The following is a 21437-nucleotide window of genomic DNA, read 5'->3' on the forward strand; positions in this document are numbered from 1 at the left end:
ATATTGAAATTTCTTAACGTTGTATTGTCTTCCAGAGGACGCGGGAGTGTACGCTTGTACTGCTACTAATCCAGTAGGTACTGCCAATACGACAGCTACTCTAGAAGTACCAGGTGAGCGCAGATCGCAATATATAAAGTAGATGGTGGTGGTATCTTAACATGGTTGTTAATTATTTCACTCTGCCGTTTAAGCAGTCCTAAACTAGTCAGAAAGTGCCTTAAACATGTTGCCAAAAATGTATCGATAGTGTTTTAAATAGAAAAAAAAGTGTTTGTTTTTGTGGTTATTATCGATTTTTTTCTTTCAAAATTTTTATTTCACTAAACAATAATTTAAAAAAAATGTATGTTTAAATATTTGTTACGTTCAACTATAAATTATTTTATTTATTGTGTCTGTTATTTTTCATTATTAAAGCTTTTCCGCATTTACATTTTTTAATTATAATTTTGCACCTTTCCTTTCCTTTTATCTTTGGTGCTTCATTGGGGTATTAAGGTGAGTTTTGGATTGTAAATAAAAATTAACGCAAAAATTTCAACCACCTGCACGTCCTGTAATGACCTTCTAGCACAGAATTTCATTCATAATTACAAAGAAAATAAATTTATTTAAAAGAATAAAAATCGAACGAAAATCCAGTTGCAGCTTCCATGAAACAAAATTCGTAGACCATATCATTAAAAAAAGCAAACAAATCAACTTGAAAGGGAAAGATTCATACTGGTGATGTATGGTATTGACCTCTGAGGTTGCGCAAATATCTTAACAGAAACATGGTTAATTATAAAAATCACAAGACTGTAGAAGACTAAAAAAATTATCCAGCATACCTACAAATAAAGAAGACTTGTCGTTTGAGAAGACATCATCTCGGAAGCTATATCATCATCTAAAAGAGTTGTATTTGTGTTGATTGCTGATAAATCATAAAAGAAAATAAATAAAAGTATTAATTTTGTATATACCCGAATAGAAAATGAATATATAGTGAATACAACTGAATAAAAAATGTAAAAACGATATGGGATCGATCTCAAATTTGTAAGATGATTTCAAAAAAGTATATTAAAGAAAATGAGACAAAATATAACATTTAAATTGCGCTGAAGGATACCGTCCATCCGTCTTCCTAAGCAACCTGCAGAGAAAGACCTGATGCAACAAAGAAAACGCTTTTCCCAATAAGTTCGGTACCCATTTTATAATAAGAATCGCCAAACTCCTCAAAATAGCTGTTTACTGCCGACATTATCTCTTTATTTGACCACCGAGTCTCTTTTTTATATCCGGGAACAGAAAATAATCTGAGGAGATTAAATCTGGTGAATAGGGTGCATGAGGTAGCAATTCATTAATTTTGACTATTGCAATAAGGATAATTGAGCTGTTGCAATGCCTTGATGAAACAATATTTTCTTCTTAGCCAAATGCAGTAGTTTTTGCTTGATTTCTTCGCTCAAACCTTACAAAAAGTTCGCATAATACTCGCCGTTGATGGTTTTTCCTTTTTCAAGATAATCAATGAAAATTATCCCAAAAAACCGACGTCATAACCTCGCCTGCAGATGAAACAGTCTTTGTCTTTTTCGGAGCCGGTTCTTCCTTTTCATTTTATTCTTTTGATTGCTCTTTTATTTCAATTGTAAAGTGATGGACCCACGTTTCATCCATGGTTATGAAACAACTGCGATCCTGGTTTTCGACCTCGTTTAAAATTCAAGCAACTACCGCCATCTCTAGGTCAAGCCAGGTATCATCCTTAAAGGCATACATCTGGATGGAATATTGAGTTTGAAGAAGCATATATTGTCCAAGGTAGAACAGCTAGGGCTCAAATTGCAAGAAATGTACTGGATAATCATGATAATTATACTAAAATCAGTTCTTTATATACAAATCCGTTTTAAAGCATCTTGTTTGGGGCTTAGCCAGTAACTAAAACCCAAAAAAGTGATAGAGCCGGTCCATGGTACGTCTCTAATTGAAAAATAGAGTGATTAACTGAAATTTCCAAACAACAAAGAAGAAATCAGCAAATTTGAAAAAAGATTATAGTATAGGATGTTTACTAGTGATCTGTATAGTACCCGTGGTGAAGCTTTTCAACTCCAATTAACTTCCAGATTCTAAACTTTTTAGATGAACTTTTATATTAGTTGGTAAGCTTTTAAAAGGGAGGTTTTCCAATGCTATAATTTGAACTTACCAATGAAATCTGAAATCAGAATAATACAAGACTAATAAGTGAATTTTTGATAGTATTAGTACAATTTAGAGTCTTATTATAGAGGCTTTCTCATGTATAAATGCTTTGTTTAGTAAATTTAATAAAATCCCTTAGGAAATTAGTACAAATAGATTCACAAACAGTTCTAACGTACGTTAGATCTGGTAAAAACTAGCGAATGAAGATTCTGTGGGTGGGCTAGCGCACCAGCGCAATTACTGAGGTCTTCTAGAGTTTTAGGATTGAAACACGAGCTCTTGATGTTGGATGCACTGTAGAGCAATGCACCAGATAATATGAAAGCCTTTTAAGTTTCACGTTTTTATCTTAATGGCATAAACACAATGAAATCTTTATTTAAATGAGAAAATTTGAGATTATAATGATCTACGTGCCGGGCGGAGCGATTCTGAAACTAATGATAACTTGTAGAATAGAGGATTTAAGGTTTGCTATAGGTTATTTATCTTTTTTCGTGTCTATTGACTTCTGGAATTCGATTCCAAAGTTCACAATTAGAAACGTTTAAGTATTTAGTATACTGCAGAAAATACGAGTACTATATTTTGATTTTTATCGAATTGAAACCTCATTTGGCAAACGATATTTTATAAATCTAAAAGAGACTGTAAATAAATTCAACTGATTGCAGACTAACAAACAAAAGATTCTATAATATCCGATTGACACAATTCAAAACAAATTCCTCGCGAATTTCTCATATGCAATAAAAACTGGCACTCTGGTTACGAAAAAATATCAGTTTCGTCCAATGAGAGCGCATGGAAATCATCGAACCCCCACGTACCGTGGAATCGTGCCCAACAGCGTTCGAAAATAGATTTTCGTGTGTGAGATATTCGGTTCTGATTACACTTGCTTATTATTATAAGATGAATTTTTTTGTGATTCAACTCGACAGAAATTCTTTTATTATATTTATATCATATGTACAAGGAGTGCCGGTTTTAACACCACCAACGCTCTGGGCGCCTCTTGATTATTATTCAAATTTATACGAAAAATTAATTAACTATTTCTTTAAAAAAAAATTGGTAATTGTCCAGATTAGGTTACACCTTCCGATTTCGTTAAAGTTTTAGTATGTTATAAAGAAAGTTACGTTAAACAAAAATATGTAGGGTGGTCGACAATAAATAAAATAAGCGATGATTCTACATACAGTTTGTATATATTTGTATATATATATATATATATTTTGAAGAGTTTTCGATAACAGCAACCCCTGCTTGTGATTGGATTTCATTTTGTAGAGAAGTATGTAGGTTAGGTCAGGTTTCTTTGGATTCTTTAAACGGGAAAAAGTACCTGAAGGGATGATTTCTGCGCCATATATATACATATTCTTGAACAGCGTAATTATCTTTATAACATACTAAAATTTCAACGAAATCGGTGCAACCTAATCTAGATAATTACCAAAAATTTTATTACTTATTACTTATTACTTATTCAATAATTTGAATGATTGAACGTACTCAAACGATTGTTATTTGAGCTGTTTACAAATATTTTCTATAAATGAAACCAAACTCACTGCGTTAATCAACTCGATTTTTGGTGATGAAGCTGAAAAAATTCAATCTAGTTAATTCGAAAGAACGACAATCGACTGTATGGATCTTTGAAGACCATATCCAACGAAAGTTGTTCGAGCAAGAAGCACTTTAAAGCAAATGGTCGCCACAGTTTTATTTGAGCAACTCAGAAGAATCAATTCTGAATGGTACACCAGCAGAAGTTTTCGAAAACGACAATCTCACATCAGTTGAATCAAAAACGTTTATGAATAGTCAAAACAACGAATTGATAAATGATAAATTGCGAAGTCATCTGAAGAAACAGTTGATGCGCTCTAATCACATGTTTTGGAGGTACCTCAATAGTTAAAATTAGCTCAAACGCATCCAAAAGTCTATTGATATTAATGGAGAATAAACCATACGTCCACTTTTTAATGAAGATTCTCTATATCCATTTTGGTACTAGATTTTCTTCATCGCCCTATGCATGATACGTAGACCCACGGAGAAAATGCAGAAATCTAATAATGGAAAGGGAATTCCTACTTTGTGAATAATCCCTTTACTGGAAATAAGACTTAGATCTATTGGTGAAAAAAAGCAAGTTTAGTTTAATGTCTTTTATAACAGTGACATTAATTTTTTCATCAGCATCTTTATTCTTAAATAAAACTTTCTTTTCCTAGTTTTTAATTTGATTAAACCATAATTTATTGTTAGTAGAATGTTTTTTTAGTATACATTTAAAAAACAAAGTAATATCATCCTAGTTTCTTTATAATAACATCTATGATGTCCCCATTCCCTAATTTTTTAACACCTGGGTGAAATTTTCAAACTAAAAATAAAGTTGAGATTTTTATTTAAGACACGATTGATTTTGTTAGCTTTTCATAATTTCTAAAAGCGTTGCATGTCTCAAATAAAACTGAAATCATCACTTGGCCACAATTTGAACCAGATGTTGCCAAGTTTAATTTAGACACCGTGACAAATTGTTTTATCGAATTTTTTGCAGTTTATCGTTTGAATTCTACTTAAAAATCATTACGAAGTAATTAAATGATTGTATGTAACAGATTTAACAAAAATTAAGTAGTCATTAACAAAAAAAATAAAATTAAGTTGTAGGATTCAACCAGTCTTGAATAGAATAAACTTGGAAGATTATTACGTAACTAAAGGGATGTTTTTCTTTATTTACTTCTGTAACTATAGGGGAAAAACGGTTAAAACATGTAGAGGTAGTTTATACTTCACCAATTAATGAAATTCTGGATCTAATTAAATATCAGCGTTCGATATATCGAAATTACAGAGTTGCCAAGTCTAGTAATACCTAGAGCTGAGGATAATCATTTAAACAAGTATAATTGTGTATTTACAACGTTACCAATTACAGTTTCACCCAGATTTGAGTAATTGAGTGTATCTCAATTACATAGATACGAGATTTGGTTCTCCCTGCAAATATTCGATAATGTATTTGCAGCATTGCCAGTCGCAGTTTTTCGCAAATTTTAAAGCTTCATATTTTCTAGTATTATGTTTCTAGATTGGAAATAATAGCATATTATGCGACACTTAAAGTAGGAAGAAATATCTCGCTGTGTTTATAGATTAATAAAAAGCATTTGACTAGATATAAGCGAAATAGACTTTTAAGAAATAGAAATCGTGCTAATTTCAAATAATATTGACTTAAATTGAATCAACTTGGTTCAAAAATAGATTTCGAAATGCACGTTTCACATGAAAAATATTCAACGTGGGCGTTTGGATACGTGGGAGTGATAAATAACAAGATTTTTCGAAAAAAATGACTAACGGTGTTTATAACTTTTGTTTTAACTTTATCTCATATACAATCTGTCCTTGGCAAGGACATTGAAACAATCCCTTTTTTCTAACAGCCGATGAAATAATAAAAAATAAATTTTGTTGTATCAAACCTTCTATTAATTATTTTTTATTCAATTAAATCTAATAATTTTTTACAGGTGTTCCTTCTCATATGTACGGTACATATAGACAATTTACTACTGTCAAAAGGAATATTTCTCCTGATTTGGAATTATATAAACGTCCGGTATCTCCTGGCAACTTACCGTTTCCCATTGGTAAGTCTTCTGGTCTTCACTGTCTTCTAGAAAATTATAACTAAGACAATATTTATGTATATACATATAATAATACTAATATATGATATGAATATAATATATATACGTTTATTTTGTACATAGAAACTATTTCTACTAATAAATGATTTATTTTAGAATTGTTATATGTCTTTACAACTAAAAAATGACCTAACTCTTCTGCAAAATTGGTAGATTCTTACTAATCTATCCATATAAATATGGTATTAAACAGACCAAGGCTCCCTCTACACACACACACACTGTATTAGTAAATAATTTAATCCTTTCACGTGTTTAGACTATTCAAAACCGTTTCACTTGTTATTAAATTAGATAAACTGGAGTCTGAAGACAGTGAATTTTCCTTGCCAAGACTGTTTACCAGTCAGATAGCTCTGGACCACGCGGCTTACCCTTTTAGCTTCAATAAGCTTAAGTATATATATGATTTATTGATTATGAAAAGGCATTTGATCTAGTGAAACAAACAACAATACGTTGTCTACAAATACAAATATTTGGCAAAATAAGTCCAGGAAAAAGTCGAGCTGCTAAGAGAATGAAGATTACAAGCAGAAGCTAGCTTCTAATACTTCATAATTTTCTTTTTTTTGTTATTACTAATTAGTACCAAAAAATCTAAGCACCCTGTACATATATACTGAATTTTTTTCTGAAATATATCCATAGTTTTTTAATTATTATGTTGATTGTAATTTAATAAATAGATATCAAATTATTTCATGCAATCAATGATGGGTAATCAGATAGAACTGTCTCTGTTTCGAAAATTTTATTACCAACTATTTTTTGTTGTAAATTATTCATACTAAATCTTATTGCTCGGAAAAATCATAATTTTCTCAATCTCACGTATCACAACATATTTTCATTTTTTAACCTTTTATGCTTTATTTGATCCCGTAAATTTTGATATTTACATAGTTGTAGGTAAAATTGGAATTGGCACTGCTGCAATTGTTAAATATTAATTTGTAGTATATATGCAAAATAATGAAAATAAACCTCCCAGCGATATAATCTCCATATGGTTCTATATATTAAACCCTGGAATTTACCCAGGTCTGGGTAAAATTGCAACTGGCAATGCTGTAAACACCAGATATTCTTGTATCATCGAAAACTCTAGTTCTGGGGCTAATTAGGTCTTGCAGCTCTGTGGATTTGATATGGTTTGGTATATTGAACCCTGGAATTTATTCAGATATTGGTAAAACTGCAACTGGCAAAGCTGTAAACACCAGATTTTCTTGTGTCATTCAATATTTCCAGCTCCAGAAAGAACCAAACTTCGCAACTTTGTAAACTCATTATATTTTTTCTTATATTGAAGATTGATATTATTTAGATTTGGGAAAACCTGCGACTGACAACGTTGTAAGCATCATATATTCATGAATCATGGAATCTCCCTAGTTCGGGGGATAATTAGGTATTGCAAGTCTATGATTTGGGTGTGGTTTTGTATATTTAACTCTGGAATTTACTCAGATACTGGTAAAACTGTAACTGGCAACGCTGTAAGCAGCAATTTTTTTTGTTTCATTGAATATCTCCAGTTCTAGGGATAACCAAACTTCCAACTTTATAATCTCGATATATTTCTTCTTATCGAAGACTGAAATTTACTTAGATTTGCAAAAAAACCGACTGACAACGTTGTAAACACCAGATATTCTTGTATCATCCAATCTCCTAGTTCTGGGAATAATTAGGTCTAGCAGGTCTGTGATTTTGATATGGTTTTGTATATTGAACCCTGGAATTTATTCAGATATTGGTAAAACTGCAACTGGCAACGCTGCAATATTTCCAGCTCTAGGAAGAACCAAACTTTGCAAATTTGTAATCTCGATATATTTTTTTATTTGAAGAGGGGAATATTCCTTTTTATTTTGAAAGAGTAGTCTACATAATGATAAAACTTAGAGCTGGATAGAAAATTACACTCACTCAATGATTATGGAATGTTTCCATGAAAATATGGTCTAGAAATTTCGCCAATATAATTTAAAATTAACCTGTGAGTAAAGGTGACAGATAATAATTATAAAGTAGGTTTTACTGAGTCACATCAGAAGCATAAGCTACTTCGAATAGATCGGATCGCATGTCAACAAAATATTAGAGATGGGAAGTATTTATTCAATCATTTGAAACCGATATTTATTCCTGATAAATAAATTTCAATATGTAGATGGAATTAAATGTCGAAATAACGTAATTTAATATTGCATCGATTTGAAAAACGATCACTCGGAGTTACTCACATGGAAGTAAGAGTATCTGAAGTAACTATTCCGTATTTTCTTCAGCCGTTCCCATCTCTACTACAAATATAATGCTCTAGGGGACTATTTTAAGACGCTTGCAGCGTTTCAGGCTCCCCCACCAGAAGGTTTCAGAGGCGTCCAAGGCGGGAGACGTTTCCAAAGTTATTCTTCGCTCGCAATTAGCAAACGACCGACGTCTTGGTATAGATATCGGGTATGATGACTTAAACTTCTGCTAACTGAGCCCGTGGAAGGCAAACGATTAATATAAAAGAGACTAGTAATTTTATCCCAGTTGTGATTTTTATGTGTTAAAATTTTTGTGATTCTTTTTCCTCCGATTTGTGTGGTTTTGTGGTGAAAAAATAAATGAATAGAATGAATCGACAACAGCAAGTTTCGCAGACTCAACAGAGTCAAACGCAACAGAGTCAAACTCAGCACACGCAAAAGGTGACTAGAACTGAACAACATATTACCCGGCAGGTCACCGGACATGTTTCAGGTTAGAATTATTTTTTTTCTTCTAAAAAAATATCAATTCAAACTGTCGCTTCATATGAATAACTGGTTTAACCTAATTGTATTCGAAATTTCTATGGTTTTAAGGCTTGCACTTGCTTTAATTGCAAAAATATGAATCCCGATTGGATTTTTGGATATTTGAATCTGTACAAGTCAAAATAAATGAAATATATAAAACGATAATTACGTTTTGAAGATAATAATTAGATGTATCACCTGAAGAAATCGATCAAAGTGTAAATTCTAGCTGATGTAGAGTCTAAAGTTGAAGACAGATGCTTAAAAAAATAACCAAAAATGTACAAAACATTGACGGTTTTATTATATTATTTATGACCACTCTTTTCATGATAATGGTGGGAACCGAAACGTCTGCATTGTTGCTTTATACATTTTTTGAAAAGTTTTTGTTCAATTCCTTTCAATATGAAAAAAGTTTTAATTGCTTTCATGATACTAAAAGCTTCCTATACATTTATTTTAAAAGGATGCATTATTTATATAAATAATTTTCAACCGACGATTTATTAGAATTATTTTCATTTGGATCTGTGTGGGTGTTTTCTGGCATCACACCAAATAATTTATTTTGTAAAAATTTTTGATTAAAAGAGTCGATATAAACTAGAATTTCGATTCTGGTGATAACGTTTCTAAAATTGATGAGTTTTTGGAACAAAAATAATCCATTTCTTTCTTTCCTTGTAAGTTCTAGAAGTTTATACAAAATAAAAACAATTTTCAATCCATATAAATAAAATTTTCACTTCTACTTTCTTGACGTAGCTTCAGATTCCAAAATGACCTATTCTAATAACAATCTACAAGATTTTGACCCCTCTAAACCCTTAAAATAAACATATTGTATCTAAAAAGCGTGCTTATTACTTCTCCCCGACTTACAATGTGTTTTATTCAAAAGTTTTTTACCAAATACTACAAAACAATTTATTAATCATTATATAATTTACGTATATAATTGTTATTTTGAAAAAATATTTCTAACTACAATTAGAGACTTCGATTGGGGTAAGTAACTGATTTAACCACATTACAGTTGTTTTTAAAGAAAAAAAGAAGAAGAAACAAATCTAAGAAGTCAGTAGAAGTAAATAACTCTCAGGGATACATATTTAGATAAATTTTGGAAAGGGTTTTTGAAAAATAAATATGTATGAATCTATATCGCGTCGGTTATGAACCGAGCACTCTGTATTTTAAAACATCGCCGTTGATGATTGGCTTGATAAAAATAGTTGCTCCCGAAATGGCAACCTGAAACGCGATCCAACGGGCTAAAATAGTATCGGTATAATGTTTGTAGACATTCTCTCGTTGTCATTTTCTAAAAAATGCCTTCGTAATAAACTGAATTCCAATGGGTTAAAAATATGGATTATTTAAACTTTTTTACACTAAAAAACAATCTATTTAGAACAAAAGCAGCTATAAATAAAACAAAATTACATAATACTTACATGAGTTTTATTGAAAAGCTCATAATCATGTAATATAGAGAGTGTTTTATAAATACAAACGGTTTCTAATATTAAATTTGTAACACTGGTCAAGAAAATTGAATTTTTGTCACAACAAATTCTAAATAATCCACGAAACAATAATATATCAATGAAAAAAAATTGACGCATCAGATTTATTTGTAGCATCAAGACATATATTTTCATAAACACTACCAAAATCATTTGTTTCTTAATGTACAATAAATATCTATGATTTTCGTGAATGTACGGCTTCTGGTAGATCTCCAACAGTAGTCTTAACGTTTCTGGACTTCTTTTTCCTTGTTAGAGCTTTTCTATTAAGGAAATATGCTGATGAAACCACCCAGGGAATAAAAGCTTCTCGATGAAGAATTTCCAAAACATTTCCAGGCCACTTTTTCCAAATAATTCAGCTTTCCTTCAAAGTTTGTATCCTCAATTTTATCGCTGAGTTTGGAAAATGCTTTATATGTAACGGTGATGAAAGTATATCCTCAGGGTTAACCAAAGGATCATTTTTGAACATTTTTCTGACCTGGAGTAAGCGATCCACTACTTTTTTTTATCTCTCCTGTCCCACTAGCAAATGTAACATCAAACAAAAGAGCACTGACTTTGAAATATCCGCAAACATGTTGTATTTAATTTTTTCAAGAAGTAACTCCATGTTCTCGTAAGTCTCTTTCATATCAGAACCATGGGCACCATGAAGGACATTTGTTTCCGTTGTATAGCTTCCAAGCTAGTTCTTGAGGAATCAATGAACAATCGCCAGTAACTTGGATAATATCCAAAATTCAATCTGCTTCAGATAAGTACCAGGAAAAAGTAAATTCCAGTCGATTAATCTAGACTCCAAAAGTTCTCCTTATTGGGTTGACCAAGAACAATTTCTGAACTAGGATCAGAATCCAGACTTTTTGCTTAATTTGGAAGCTTCAGCACAAACAGTTCGGCGAATGCTGGAGTGTGTTTGGATTCGGTGGTGGAGGCTTTAGTTTAAAACAAATAAAAGTAACAATCAATTACATGATCTTTTGGATCCATTCAAATCCAAAAGGCGAATATTTACCATGTAACAAACGTAACTTTTAACAAAAAAAAGTTTCTGTATTCAAGAATCCTTTAGATCTTGATCTTACTTGCAAAAAAAGTCTTACGGCATTTTCAGCATCTCCTTTGAATTTAAATCTTTTCCCACGCTAAATTGTCTTGTCTGATCTGAATAAATAGTAATCTAGTAGTGAAAAGTCAAACCTTATACATTTCGAAGAACCCTGAACTTTTAGAATTGCATCAAACTTTTCTCTCTTGTCTTACCACTGATTTTCCATGTGCGAATTGTTAGGTCAAATCTGTCAAATAACAATCCGACCACTATTAGAATTAGACGTTTCGCTCGAATCTTGATTGGTCTGTATGGTACTATTTGACAAGATGCGAACGATCTTCTAGCTCCATTCAAATATTCATGGTGATTTCTATTTAACCCCTCAGTAATATTGTGGTCTCCTCAAATGCTTCTGAAGAAATTATGGTTTGGAAGCGCAGTCCTAGTTACATTCATTCCATTTTGTGTTTCGAAATTAAAAAACTTTATTATACTATCTTGTTATCTTATATTGAGCTTTTTTGGTTCCTTATATCACTTTTTTGAATTTGATTTATTCTTGATAGAATTTTTGTTTTCTCAAGTCAAGTTTTTCCAAAATATATTTCATTAAGATCAATATGCTTTTGCATGCGTTTGAACCAATTACCGAAGAATTTTTTCCATTACGATTAAGGTACCTCCAAAACACGTGATTTGAACGCATCAAAAGCTTCTTCATACATAGAAAAACGTTGAGTAAGGCAGATGACCCATCAATTCGATATTTTGACTGTTTATTGTCGTGGTGGAGAATGATTCGTCTTCTGCGATTGGTTAACTGATTTTTTCAAACACTTCTGGCAAGTAAAGACTGATGTACCATTCAGAATTGACCGGTCTATGTTGCCAGTTCACCATTTTTGGTTCATCTTGAAAGATCCATACAATCGATTATTGTTCAGTTTCAGCTTCATATTCATAGACCCTCGTATTTATTTCTAAAACTGTATAAATCGTGTTGTTTCAGGTGGTCAGATGTCCCAACAACAAATTCAGCAAATTCCCGGCTTTGGCCCTAACGCTCAACCTCCGGTGTTCGAGAAGGTGTTCAGCAACGCCAGATTCGCCCAAGGAGGAAAAGCTACGTTCGAAGGTAGAGTAACGGGAAAACCGCAACCAACAGTAACCTGGACGAGAAACGGAGCACCTCTACTTAGTACTCAAAAACATCGATTAACATATAATGAATCTACCGGGGATATTATCTTCGAAATAAATAATATCGGACCCGGAGATGAAGGGGAATATGTTTGTAATGCTAAAAATCAATACGGCGCCGCTATTTGTTCGGTTTATATATCTCCAGAAGGTATGCAGATACCTCAAAGACAAGCGTTTTCTAAATTTGATCAAACGACCAGTTATACCAATGGTACTACTACTACGATAACTGAAGATTTCAAAATTGACACTTTCGAATATAGAATTTTGAGAGAAGTTTCGTTTAGAGAATCTATAACGAGAAGATCTAGTTACGAAAAAGATTCCCAAATATCGACGACGATCGAAAGGTCTTTGGGACCCCCAGCACCCCCGCAGTTTGCACAAAAGCCGCGAAATTCCAAATTACTCGAAGGTTCTGATGCGGTTTTCAGCTCGAAACTATCAGCTAATCCAAGACCTCGAATTACTTGGTTTAAAAACGGACAAAGAATCACCGATTCTCAAAAATACGAAACTAGTTTTACGAATAATCAAGCTTCTTTACGAGTTAAACAAGCTACATCCGACGATACCGGTCATTACACCCTACTAGCCGAAAATCCTCAAGGGTGCGTTGTTTCTTCAGCATATTTAGCCATTGAACCAGTAACGACACAAGAAGGTCTAATCCACGAATCGACTTTCAAACAACAACAAATCGAAATAGATCAAACAGATTCTAGTAAAACGTTAGCACCAAACTTCGTAAGAGTCTGCAACGACAGAGATGTAACCGAAGGAAAAATGACTAGGTTCGATTGTAGAGTCACTGGTCGTCCTTATCCGGAAGTTACTTGGTTCATCAACGGTAAACAAGTAGTAGATGACCACAATCATAAGATATTAGTAAACGAATCCGGTAATCACGCTCTTATGATCACAACAGTTAGTAGAAACGACTCCGGTGTTGTAACTTGCGTAGCTAGAAACAAAACTGGAGAAACCTCCTTCCAATGTAACCTCAACGTTATCGAAAAAGAACAAGTAGTAGCACCTAAATTCGTCGAAAGATTCACAACTGTTAACGTGGCCGAAGGAGAACCGGTAATATTGAATGCTAGAGCCGTCGGTACACCCACACCACGTATCACTTGGCAGAAGGATGGTATACTGCTAGTAAACAGTCCCGACGTTAGGATTGCGACTGACGGTGGAGCTTCCTCTTTGGACATACCGAGAGCAAAAGCTTCAGATGCTGGTTGGTATCAATGTACTGCCCAAAATGTCGCCGGCTCCACCGCTACTCGCGCTAGATTATTCGTACAAGTACCGCAGAGTACGACGCCCGAACCAAGACGCCTACATCTTCCTAGGCCCACGAAAGTCATCGAACCTGAGTAAGTAATCATTTCATTCCTGTATAACTGTCCCAAAACTAAATAAATACATCAAAATGTCATTTTTCTCATAGAAAATGTTTCGTAACTTATTTTTGTTAATATTTACTGATTGCTAACGGTAAACTAGTAAAAAAAGTCGTCGTACTCTCGGCGAGAGAGATTACAGCTAATACCAAATGTTTTATCATCTTTCTAATGTTTTATTTTCCATATAAATTTTATTTTATAAAGTTAGAAAGTGTCATTACTTTTCTTCGTGTTTCTTTATGAATCTAATAGCAAAAATAATGTTCTTACTACTTACTTAAATTACCTCGATAGCAGTCAAATTTTGACTTCATTTCCTGCTACAATTTGAACCAAAAAGTTTTGACAAGCTTTTCACCTAAACCTCAAAATATGATCCACAAAATGTTACTCATGGTCTGTGCTATTCCAAAATAGAAGAAAGTAAGAAGAGGATTGGGCAAAAATAGGCCTCACAATAACAAAAATTCATACCAACAGAGACAGGATGAAATGGTCAGATGTGATCGCGAACAACCAGTAATAATTTGGAGTTCCAAAAAGGAATTGATGGTCAAATTGAGTTTTCAATTGCTCGCGCTTCGGCCATAATCTGTTCGAATTTCAAAAAATACTCAAAGAAAATAAATATCATTTAATTAACGCTGATATTGCAGCCGATTTTCATGCTAAAGAGAATACAAAAAGAAAGATGTTTGAGTCAAAATGTTCATTCGCCGACTCTCTTGCCTCGTTGCTGAATCTTTCATCTCTTAACTCGGCCTTCAGATTTGCGAACTAAAAAAAGTCAGAAGGTGTTTAATTGCCTTGAATCCACGTTAGTGGCTTTGGAAAGCGCACATTTCGGTTGATTTTGACGCATCTGCCTTAGTAAGTTAAAGCATCCACCTAGTACTCTTGTAGGATCTTTAAACTCCTGCAATTTCTTCTGTTTTGTCTACTAGATCGATGATTTATCAATAGATGTGACTAAAAAAGAAAGCAGTTTCTTCTTTTCACTTTTAGAATAACGATAATTTAAGTAGTTTTGAAACGAATTTAGAAATCTTTCTGGAATATCTATCCCCTAGATCTGCTTGCATTATTTCATGATTAAACCAATGGAAATTTGATTATTAGGAATGTAATATTTAGGTATGATGAAGATTTTTCTTTTTCAGACCCGAACCTGGCCCAGAAGTGATTTATCTTCGCCACGTTGAACGATCTCGTCCTCAAGCAGCACCCGGCGATGAGGATCGTGTATATCCTCCGCCTCAATTTATCATTCCTTTAAGGGATGCAGTTCAGTTTGAGGGGGGAAAAATCCACTTCGAAGCTAGAATTGAACCAGTTGGAGATCCGACGATGCGCGTAGAATGGTTTTTGAATGGAAAACCTTTAGCAGCTAGTAGTAGAACCACGTCGATATTTCGCTTTGGTTTTATAGCTTTAGATATAATTAGCTTAATAATGAACGACAGCGGCGAATATGTTTGTCGAGTTACAAGCGCAACGGGATGCGTAGAATCCCGCGCGATGCTTAGCATTAACCCCAGGGCTTCTATTGAACAAAGTAGTCAGCACCCTGATAGCTTACAATATATCCAGCACTTGGAAGACTATTCAAAATATCAAAGAATGGACAGTTTAGAGGAAAGAACAAATCAAAAGCCTCATTTCATCCGTCCACTCCAAAATCTAGGAGAATTGCAGGAAGGTAGAAACGCTCATTTCGAAGCTCAACTAACTCCAGTAAGCGATCCGACTATGAAAGTGGAGTGGTACAAAGATGGCCGACCTATTACCGCCAGTTCACGAATTACCACCATCTTCAACTTCGGTTACGTTTCTCTCAATATAATGCACCTACGGGCCGAAGATGCAGGATCGTACACTGTGCGGGCAGTAAATCATTTAGGAGAAGCTATCAGTACAGCAAATATAAACGTTTATTCAAAATCTTCAGTCACCGGTGATCTGGGAATACCAGAACAACAAAAATACATCGAAGAAGTCGAAAGATTAGAAGCTTATCAACAACAACAACATCAAAAGTACGTTCTGGAATCACCCGAAAGTACTCAAGCGCCAGTATTCAAGACACCTATCAAGGATCAAAACGAAATACGAGAAGGAGGATTCGCACATTTTGAAGCTCGCTTAGAACCGGTGGGAGATTCTACTCTCAAAGTCGAGTGGTTCAAGGATAATCATCCTTTAGAGGCCAGTTCGAGAATAACTAGCTTCTTCAATTTCGGTTACGTAGCATTAACTATTAAAGATGTAACAATACACGATGTAGGTCATTATACATGTCGCGCGTACAACGCTATAGGACAAGCTACGACTACAGCTCAACTTAGCGTCGTAAGTAAAAAAGATATTAGCTTCGATTCCCAACACCCAAGTGGTTTGGAAAAAATCCAACACTTGGAAGATTCCACTCGATACAATCGAACTTCCAAAGAGGAAGTACAAGTTACGCAAAAACCTAGGTTTTTGGGACCACTAAAAGGCACAAATAGAATCGTTGAAGGACAACGCGGACATTTCGAAGCTAGAGTAGAACCTCAAAGTGATACCACGCTGAAAATTGAATGGTACTTCAACGGTAAACCAATACAACCAGCAAACAGAATACAAACTTATTACGATTTCGGATACGTCGCTTTAGATATTTTAAGTGTAAGAGAAGAAGACGCGGGAACGTACACGGTTGTCGCCAGAAACGCTCTAGGAGAAGCCCAATTATCAGCCAGCATGACAGTTGAAAGTAAGTATTCGTATCTAATTATCGTCATCATTTATAAGTCCATAAACCTGTCTTAACCTGGATCTTTTTGCTCGGTTTTGAACATATTAGATTCAAATATAATTGTCCCTGGAATTTTACGTTTAGAGTGACCCAAACAACAATCGATGCTTGATCGAAGCATGATCACCAAGCGTCTTTGATTCTATTGCCTAAAATAAAAATTCTTTTGTTCGCAAAATCCTATTGGTGAATTCTTTTCGTCATAATCAACTGTCAGTAAAATCGACAATCTATTATATTCAATATTTTTTTGATAAAATATGAATCGTATTTATTTTTATAGCGAGATCCAGTATCGATACAAGAAGTATGCATCGCGGTGCATACGACAAAACCAAACATATCGAACAATCTAAATTCGTCGAGCCTCAATACCAAATAGAAGAACTATGTAAATCGAAACCGGTCTTCGTAGTACCTCTATCGGATCCAGCTCCGGTATCTGAAGGTAAAAATATTCATCTCGAATGTCGATTAGAACCGATGGGCGATCCGACGATGAGAGTAGAATGGTACTGCAACGGAAGACCAGTCACCGTCGGTTCTAGATTTAGAACGTACAACGACTTCGGATTTGTTGCTTTAGACATTATCCACGCGAACGCCGCCGATTCCGGAGAATATACAGTACGAGCTGTTAATCAATTAGGTTCAGCGCATACTTCATCTTGCGTTAGAGTTATTTCCTCATCGTCAGATATAATAACCGACTCACAACATGAGCAATCCCTCGAACAAATTCAACATCTAGAAGATTCTTCGCGCTATCGTAAACACATAGCTGAAGATGTGACTGTTTTACAAGCTCCGCAGTTTACTAGATCGTTACATAATATCGAAACCGTCGAAGGTACTAATGTACATATGGAATGTCGTCTTCAACCCGTCGGTGATCCTACTATGAGGGTTGAATGGTTCGTAAACGGCGTACCGGTAAAAACTGGTCACCGATTCAGACCAGCTTACGATTTCGATTACGTCGCTTTAGATCTTTTGAGCGTATATCCCGTCGATTCCGGTGTATATACTTGTCAAGCTAGAAATCAATTAGGAGAAGCGGTGACGTCGTGCTCAGTGAAAGTAATCGCGAAAAAAGATTTATTATTCGAATCGCAGCATCCGGCGGGTCTAGAAAAAATCCAGTATCTAGAAGATTCCTCTAGATACAAAAGAACCGAGTTCGTTGACGAACAAGTTACGGTTAAACCGAAATTCGTAACCAAACCGAAGAATTTGGAAAATATGACCGAAGGTAAACACGCTCATTTCGAATGTAAAATCGAACCGGTAACCGATCCGAATTTGAAAGTCGAATGGTTTAAAAACGGTCGTCCGGTAACGGTGGGCCACCGATTTAGACCAATTCACGATTTTGGTTACGTAGCTCTCGATGTTGTCGATCTTATATCTGAAGATTCCGGAACTTATACGTGTCGAGCAACAAATCTAGTCGGAACCGATGAAGTTAACTGCGTCTTACGATGTAGACCTTCGGGACAGATAATCACTTCTACTCAAAACGAAACTGGATTGCAACAAATTCAACATCTAGAAGATCGTTCTAGATACCATAGAAAAGAAGAAGTTGAAGAATTAACAACACAAGCTCCTATATTCACGACGTCCTTAAAAAATATCGATATCAGGGAAGGACAAAGAGCTCATTTTGAATGTAGATTGATTCCAGTATCTGATCCTACTATGAAAGTCGAATGGTTCCATAACGGAAAACCGTTAAAATCTGGTTCCAGATTCACCGAAACCAATAATTTCGGCTTCGTAGCTTTAGACATCCTTTATACTTATCCGGAAGATTCAGGAACGTACACTTGTAGAGCTACAAACGCTTTAGGAGAAGCTGTAACTTCTGCCATTTGTAACGTCCAATCTAAAAAATCAATTTACTTGGAATCAGTACACGAAGGAGCTTTGGAGCGCATCACGGAGCTAGAAGATTCCTCGAGGTATCAAAGAAAAACTGTACAAGAAGAAACAATCAGTCAAGCGCCTTGCTTCACTATGCCGATTAAAGATTTAAAAGTAGCAGAAAATCAAGCAGCTCATTTCGAAGCTAGATTAATTCCAGTAGGAGATTCTCGTTTGAAAGTCGAATGGTTACGAAATGGAGTACCTATACAAGCTTGTAAGTACTAAATATTAGTCGGATTAATTTTTTTTTTAATATATCGTTTTATTTATAGCAAATCGTTTAACTACGATGCACGATTTTGGTTACGTCGCTCTTAATATGAAATACGTCAATCCGGAAGATTCTGGAACGTATACTTGCAGAGCTGTAAACGATTTAGGTGAAGCAGTTACATCAGCAACATTGTTTGTTCAATGTAAGTTATTTTTTCTAAGATCTTCTCGTGTTTGTAATGATTTGTTTCTATTTCCAAAGCTTCAATCTGCCAATTCCAAAGATAATAAAAGCTGAAACAACAAATATAAAAAGAAACAGATTGAGGCCTCGGAATCAACTGAAATGTGATTTACAGAATCGGATCACTTCTTATTAGTAAAAGCTTATTCTTTTCTTGATAATGGCTTCGAAATGGGAGCCGAAATTTTCAGAATTATAAATATAATTTCGTTTTATAGCTAAAGCATCTCTTCAACTCGAATCTCAACACGAAGGAGCTTTAACAAAATTACGTCAACTAGAAGATTCTAGTAGATACCAAAGACGTGAAGAAGAAGAAATATCAATCACTACCGCACCGATTTTCACTACCAAATTAAACGGTCCAGCCGAAATCTTCGAAGGACAAAGTGCCCATTACGAATGTAGAATAGAACCGTACATGGATACCGATCTCAAAGTAGAATGGTTCCATAATGATAAACCTTTAACAACTGGTCATAGATTTAGAACAGCTTACGATTTTGGTTTCGCCAGTCTCGATATATTGACAGCTTACGCTGAAGATACCGGTGAATATACTTGTAGAGCTACAAATCGTATCGGGCAAGCTAGTTCTTCAGTCGTAACAACCGTTAAATGTAAGTTAAAACGTTTCAACAATTAGATATCTATTTAATTCTAACATATTTTCAGCTAAATCATCAATTATTAGAGATACTCAACACGAAGGAGCTCTCCAAAAAATTCAACATCTAGAAGACGATTCAAAATATAAACGTATATCACACGAAGATGCTATCGTTTTAGAGAAACCACAATTCGGTAGAGGATTAAAAACAATCGAAAATTTACCAGAAGGAGCTACCGCTCATTTAGAAGCTACTTTAACTCCAGTAAACGATCCGACTATGCGAGTTGAATGGTTCTGTAACGGAAGACCGATACAAACTGGTCACAGATTCAAAACTACTTACGATTTCGGTTACGTAGCTTTAGATATTTTGTACGCTTACGCAGAAGATACCGGTACTTATATGTGTAAAGCTAAAAACGCCGTGGGAGAAGCAGTAACAACCGCCGGTGTATCAGTAACAGCAAAATCCGGTCTCTATTTAGAAACTCTCGATGAACAACGTTTATCTAAGATAAGACAACTCGAAAGCTACGAAAGACCAAAGAAAGAAGAAATCGAAACCGCTCCACAAAAGCCGGTATTCCTAACTCCATTGATAAGTCTGGAGAATCTCAAAGAAAGCGAACATGCTCATTTAGAATGTAGAGTAGAGCCTGTGAACGATCCTAACCTAAAAATTGAATGGTACGTAAACGGTGTAAAATTACGAGCTGGACATCGATTTAGAACAACGCACGATTTTGGATACGTAGCTTTAGATATTTTGTATACTTACGCCGAAGACAGCGGTACATATATGTGCAAAGCTACTAATTTAGTAGGGGAAGCGGTAAATACGTGTACGATTAAATGTGGAAGTAGAAAAAGTATTATATTCGATACTCAACATCCGGAAGGTTTAGAAAAAATTAGGGAATTGGAAGCGCAAGGACACCACGCTCGTTTAGAGATAGAAGAACCCACACCTACACCTCCTACTTTCGTAACGGAATTAAGAGGAACTACGGAAATTTACGAAGGACAAACGGCTCATTTCGAAGCTCAAGTTCAACCAATTCACGATCCAAATTTGAGAATTGAATTCTACCATAACGGTAAACCATTACCTTCAGCTTCCAGATTCCATATTACTTTCGATTTCGGATATATAGCTCTCGATATCGGTCACGCCGTACCCGAAGACGCCGGTGAATATTCCGTTAAAGCTATCAACAATCTAGGTCAATGCGTTTCTTCTATAAACCTCAAAGTAATCGCTAAAAGTAATATCATATTAGAATCACAAAGACCCGAAGGTTTAGAAAAAATTAGACAACTCGAAGAACATACACCTTATAAACGTCCAGAAACCGAAGAACCCGTCACTAGACAAAGACCTGTCTTTACACAACCACTTCAAAACATCGATTTTATTCAAGAAGGACAAACGGCTCATTTCGAATGTCGTTTGATTCCCGTAGGAGATCCAACATTAAAAGTAGAATGGTTCAGAAACGAACAACCGTTAGAAGATAGTTCTCGTATAACTAAAATCCACGATTTCGGTTTCGTCTCCCTCGATATCACACATATAAGAGCTGAAGACGAAGGTGTATATATTTGCAGAGCTACAAATCCACTCGGAGAAGCCGTTACGACAGCATCTATGAAAATTAGAAGTAAGTAAAACATTTATA

General features: G+C 34.6%; 1 protein-coding gene across 2 annotated transcripts in view; it reads left to right on the top strand.

Annotated features, from left to right (window-relative positions):
• The window catches only part of LOC130441960 (titin), a 159229-nt gene that overhangs the window by 58163 nt on the left and 79629 nt on the right, over window positions 1-21437 (top strand). The window contains exons 35-42 of one of the 2 annotated variants that reach the window (XM_056775888.1): window positions 36-113; window positions 5778-5897; window positions 12360-13932; window positions 15123-16717; window positions 17043-18902; window positions 18961-19104; window positions 19364-19765; window positions 19821-21419. In XM_056775888.1, the coding sequence (XP_056631866.1) occupies window positions 36-113; window positions 5778-5897; window positions 12360-13932; window positions 15123-16717; window positions 17043-18902; window positions 18961-19104; window positions 19364-19765; window positions 19821-21419 (7371 nt within the window). Of the gene's footprint in view, window positions 1-35; window positions 114-5777; window positions 5898-8380; window positions 8718-12359; window positions 13933-15122; window positions 16718-17042; window positions 18903-18960; window positions 19105-19363; window positions 19766-19820; window positions 21420-21437 lie in introns of those variants that run through there. The other variant, XM_056775887.1, reaches the window with a different exon arrangement.

Source organism: Diorhabda sublineata, chromosome 3, assembly GCF_026230105.1.
Source record: "Diorhabda sublineata isolate icDioSubl1.1 chromosome 3, icDioSubl1.1, whole genome shotgun sequence".
In the NCBI taxonomy this organism is placed as follows: Eukaryota; Metazoa; Arthropoda; class Insecta; order Coleoptera; family Chrysomelidae; genus Diorhabda; species Diorhabda sublineata.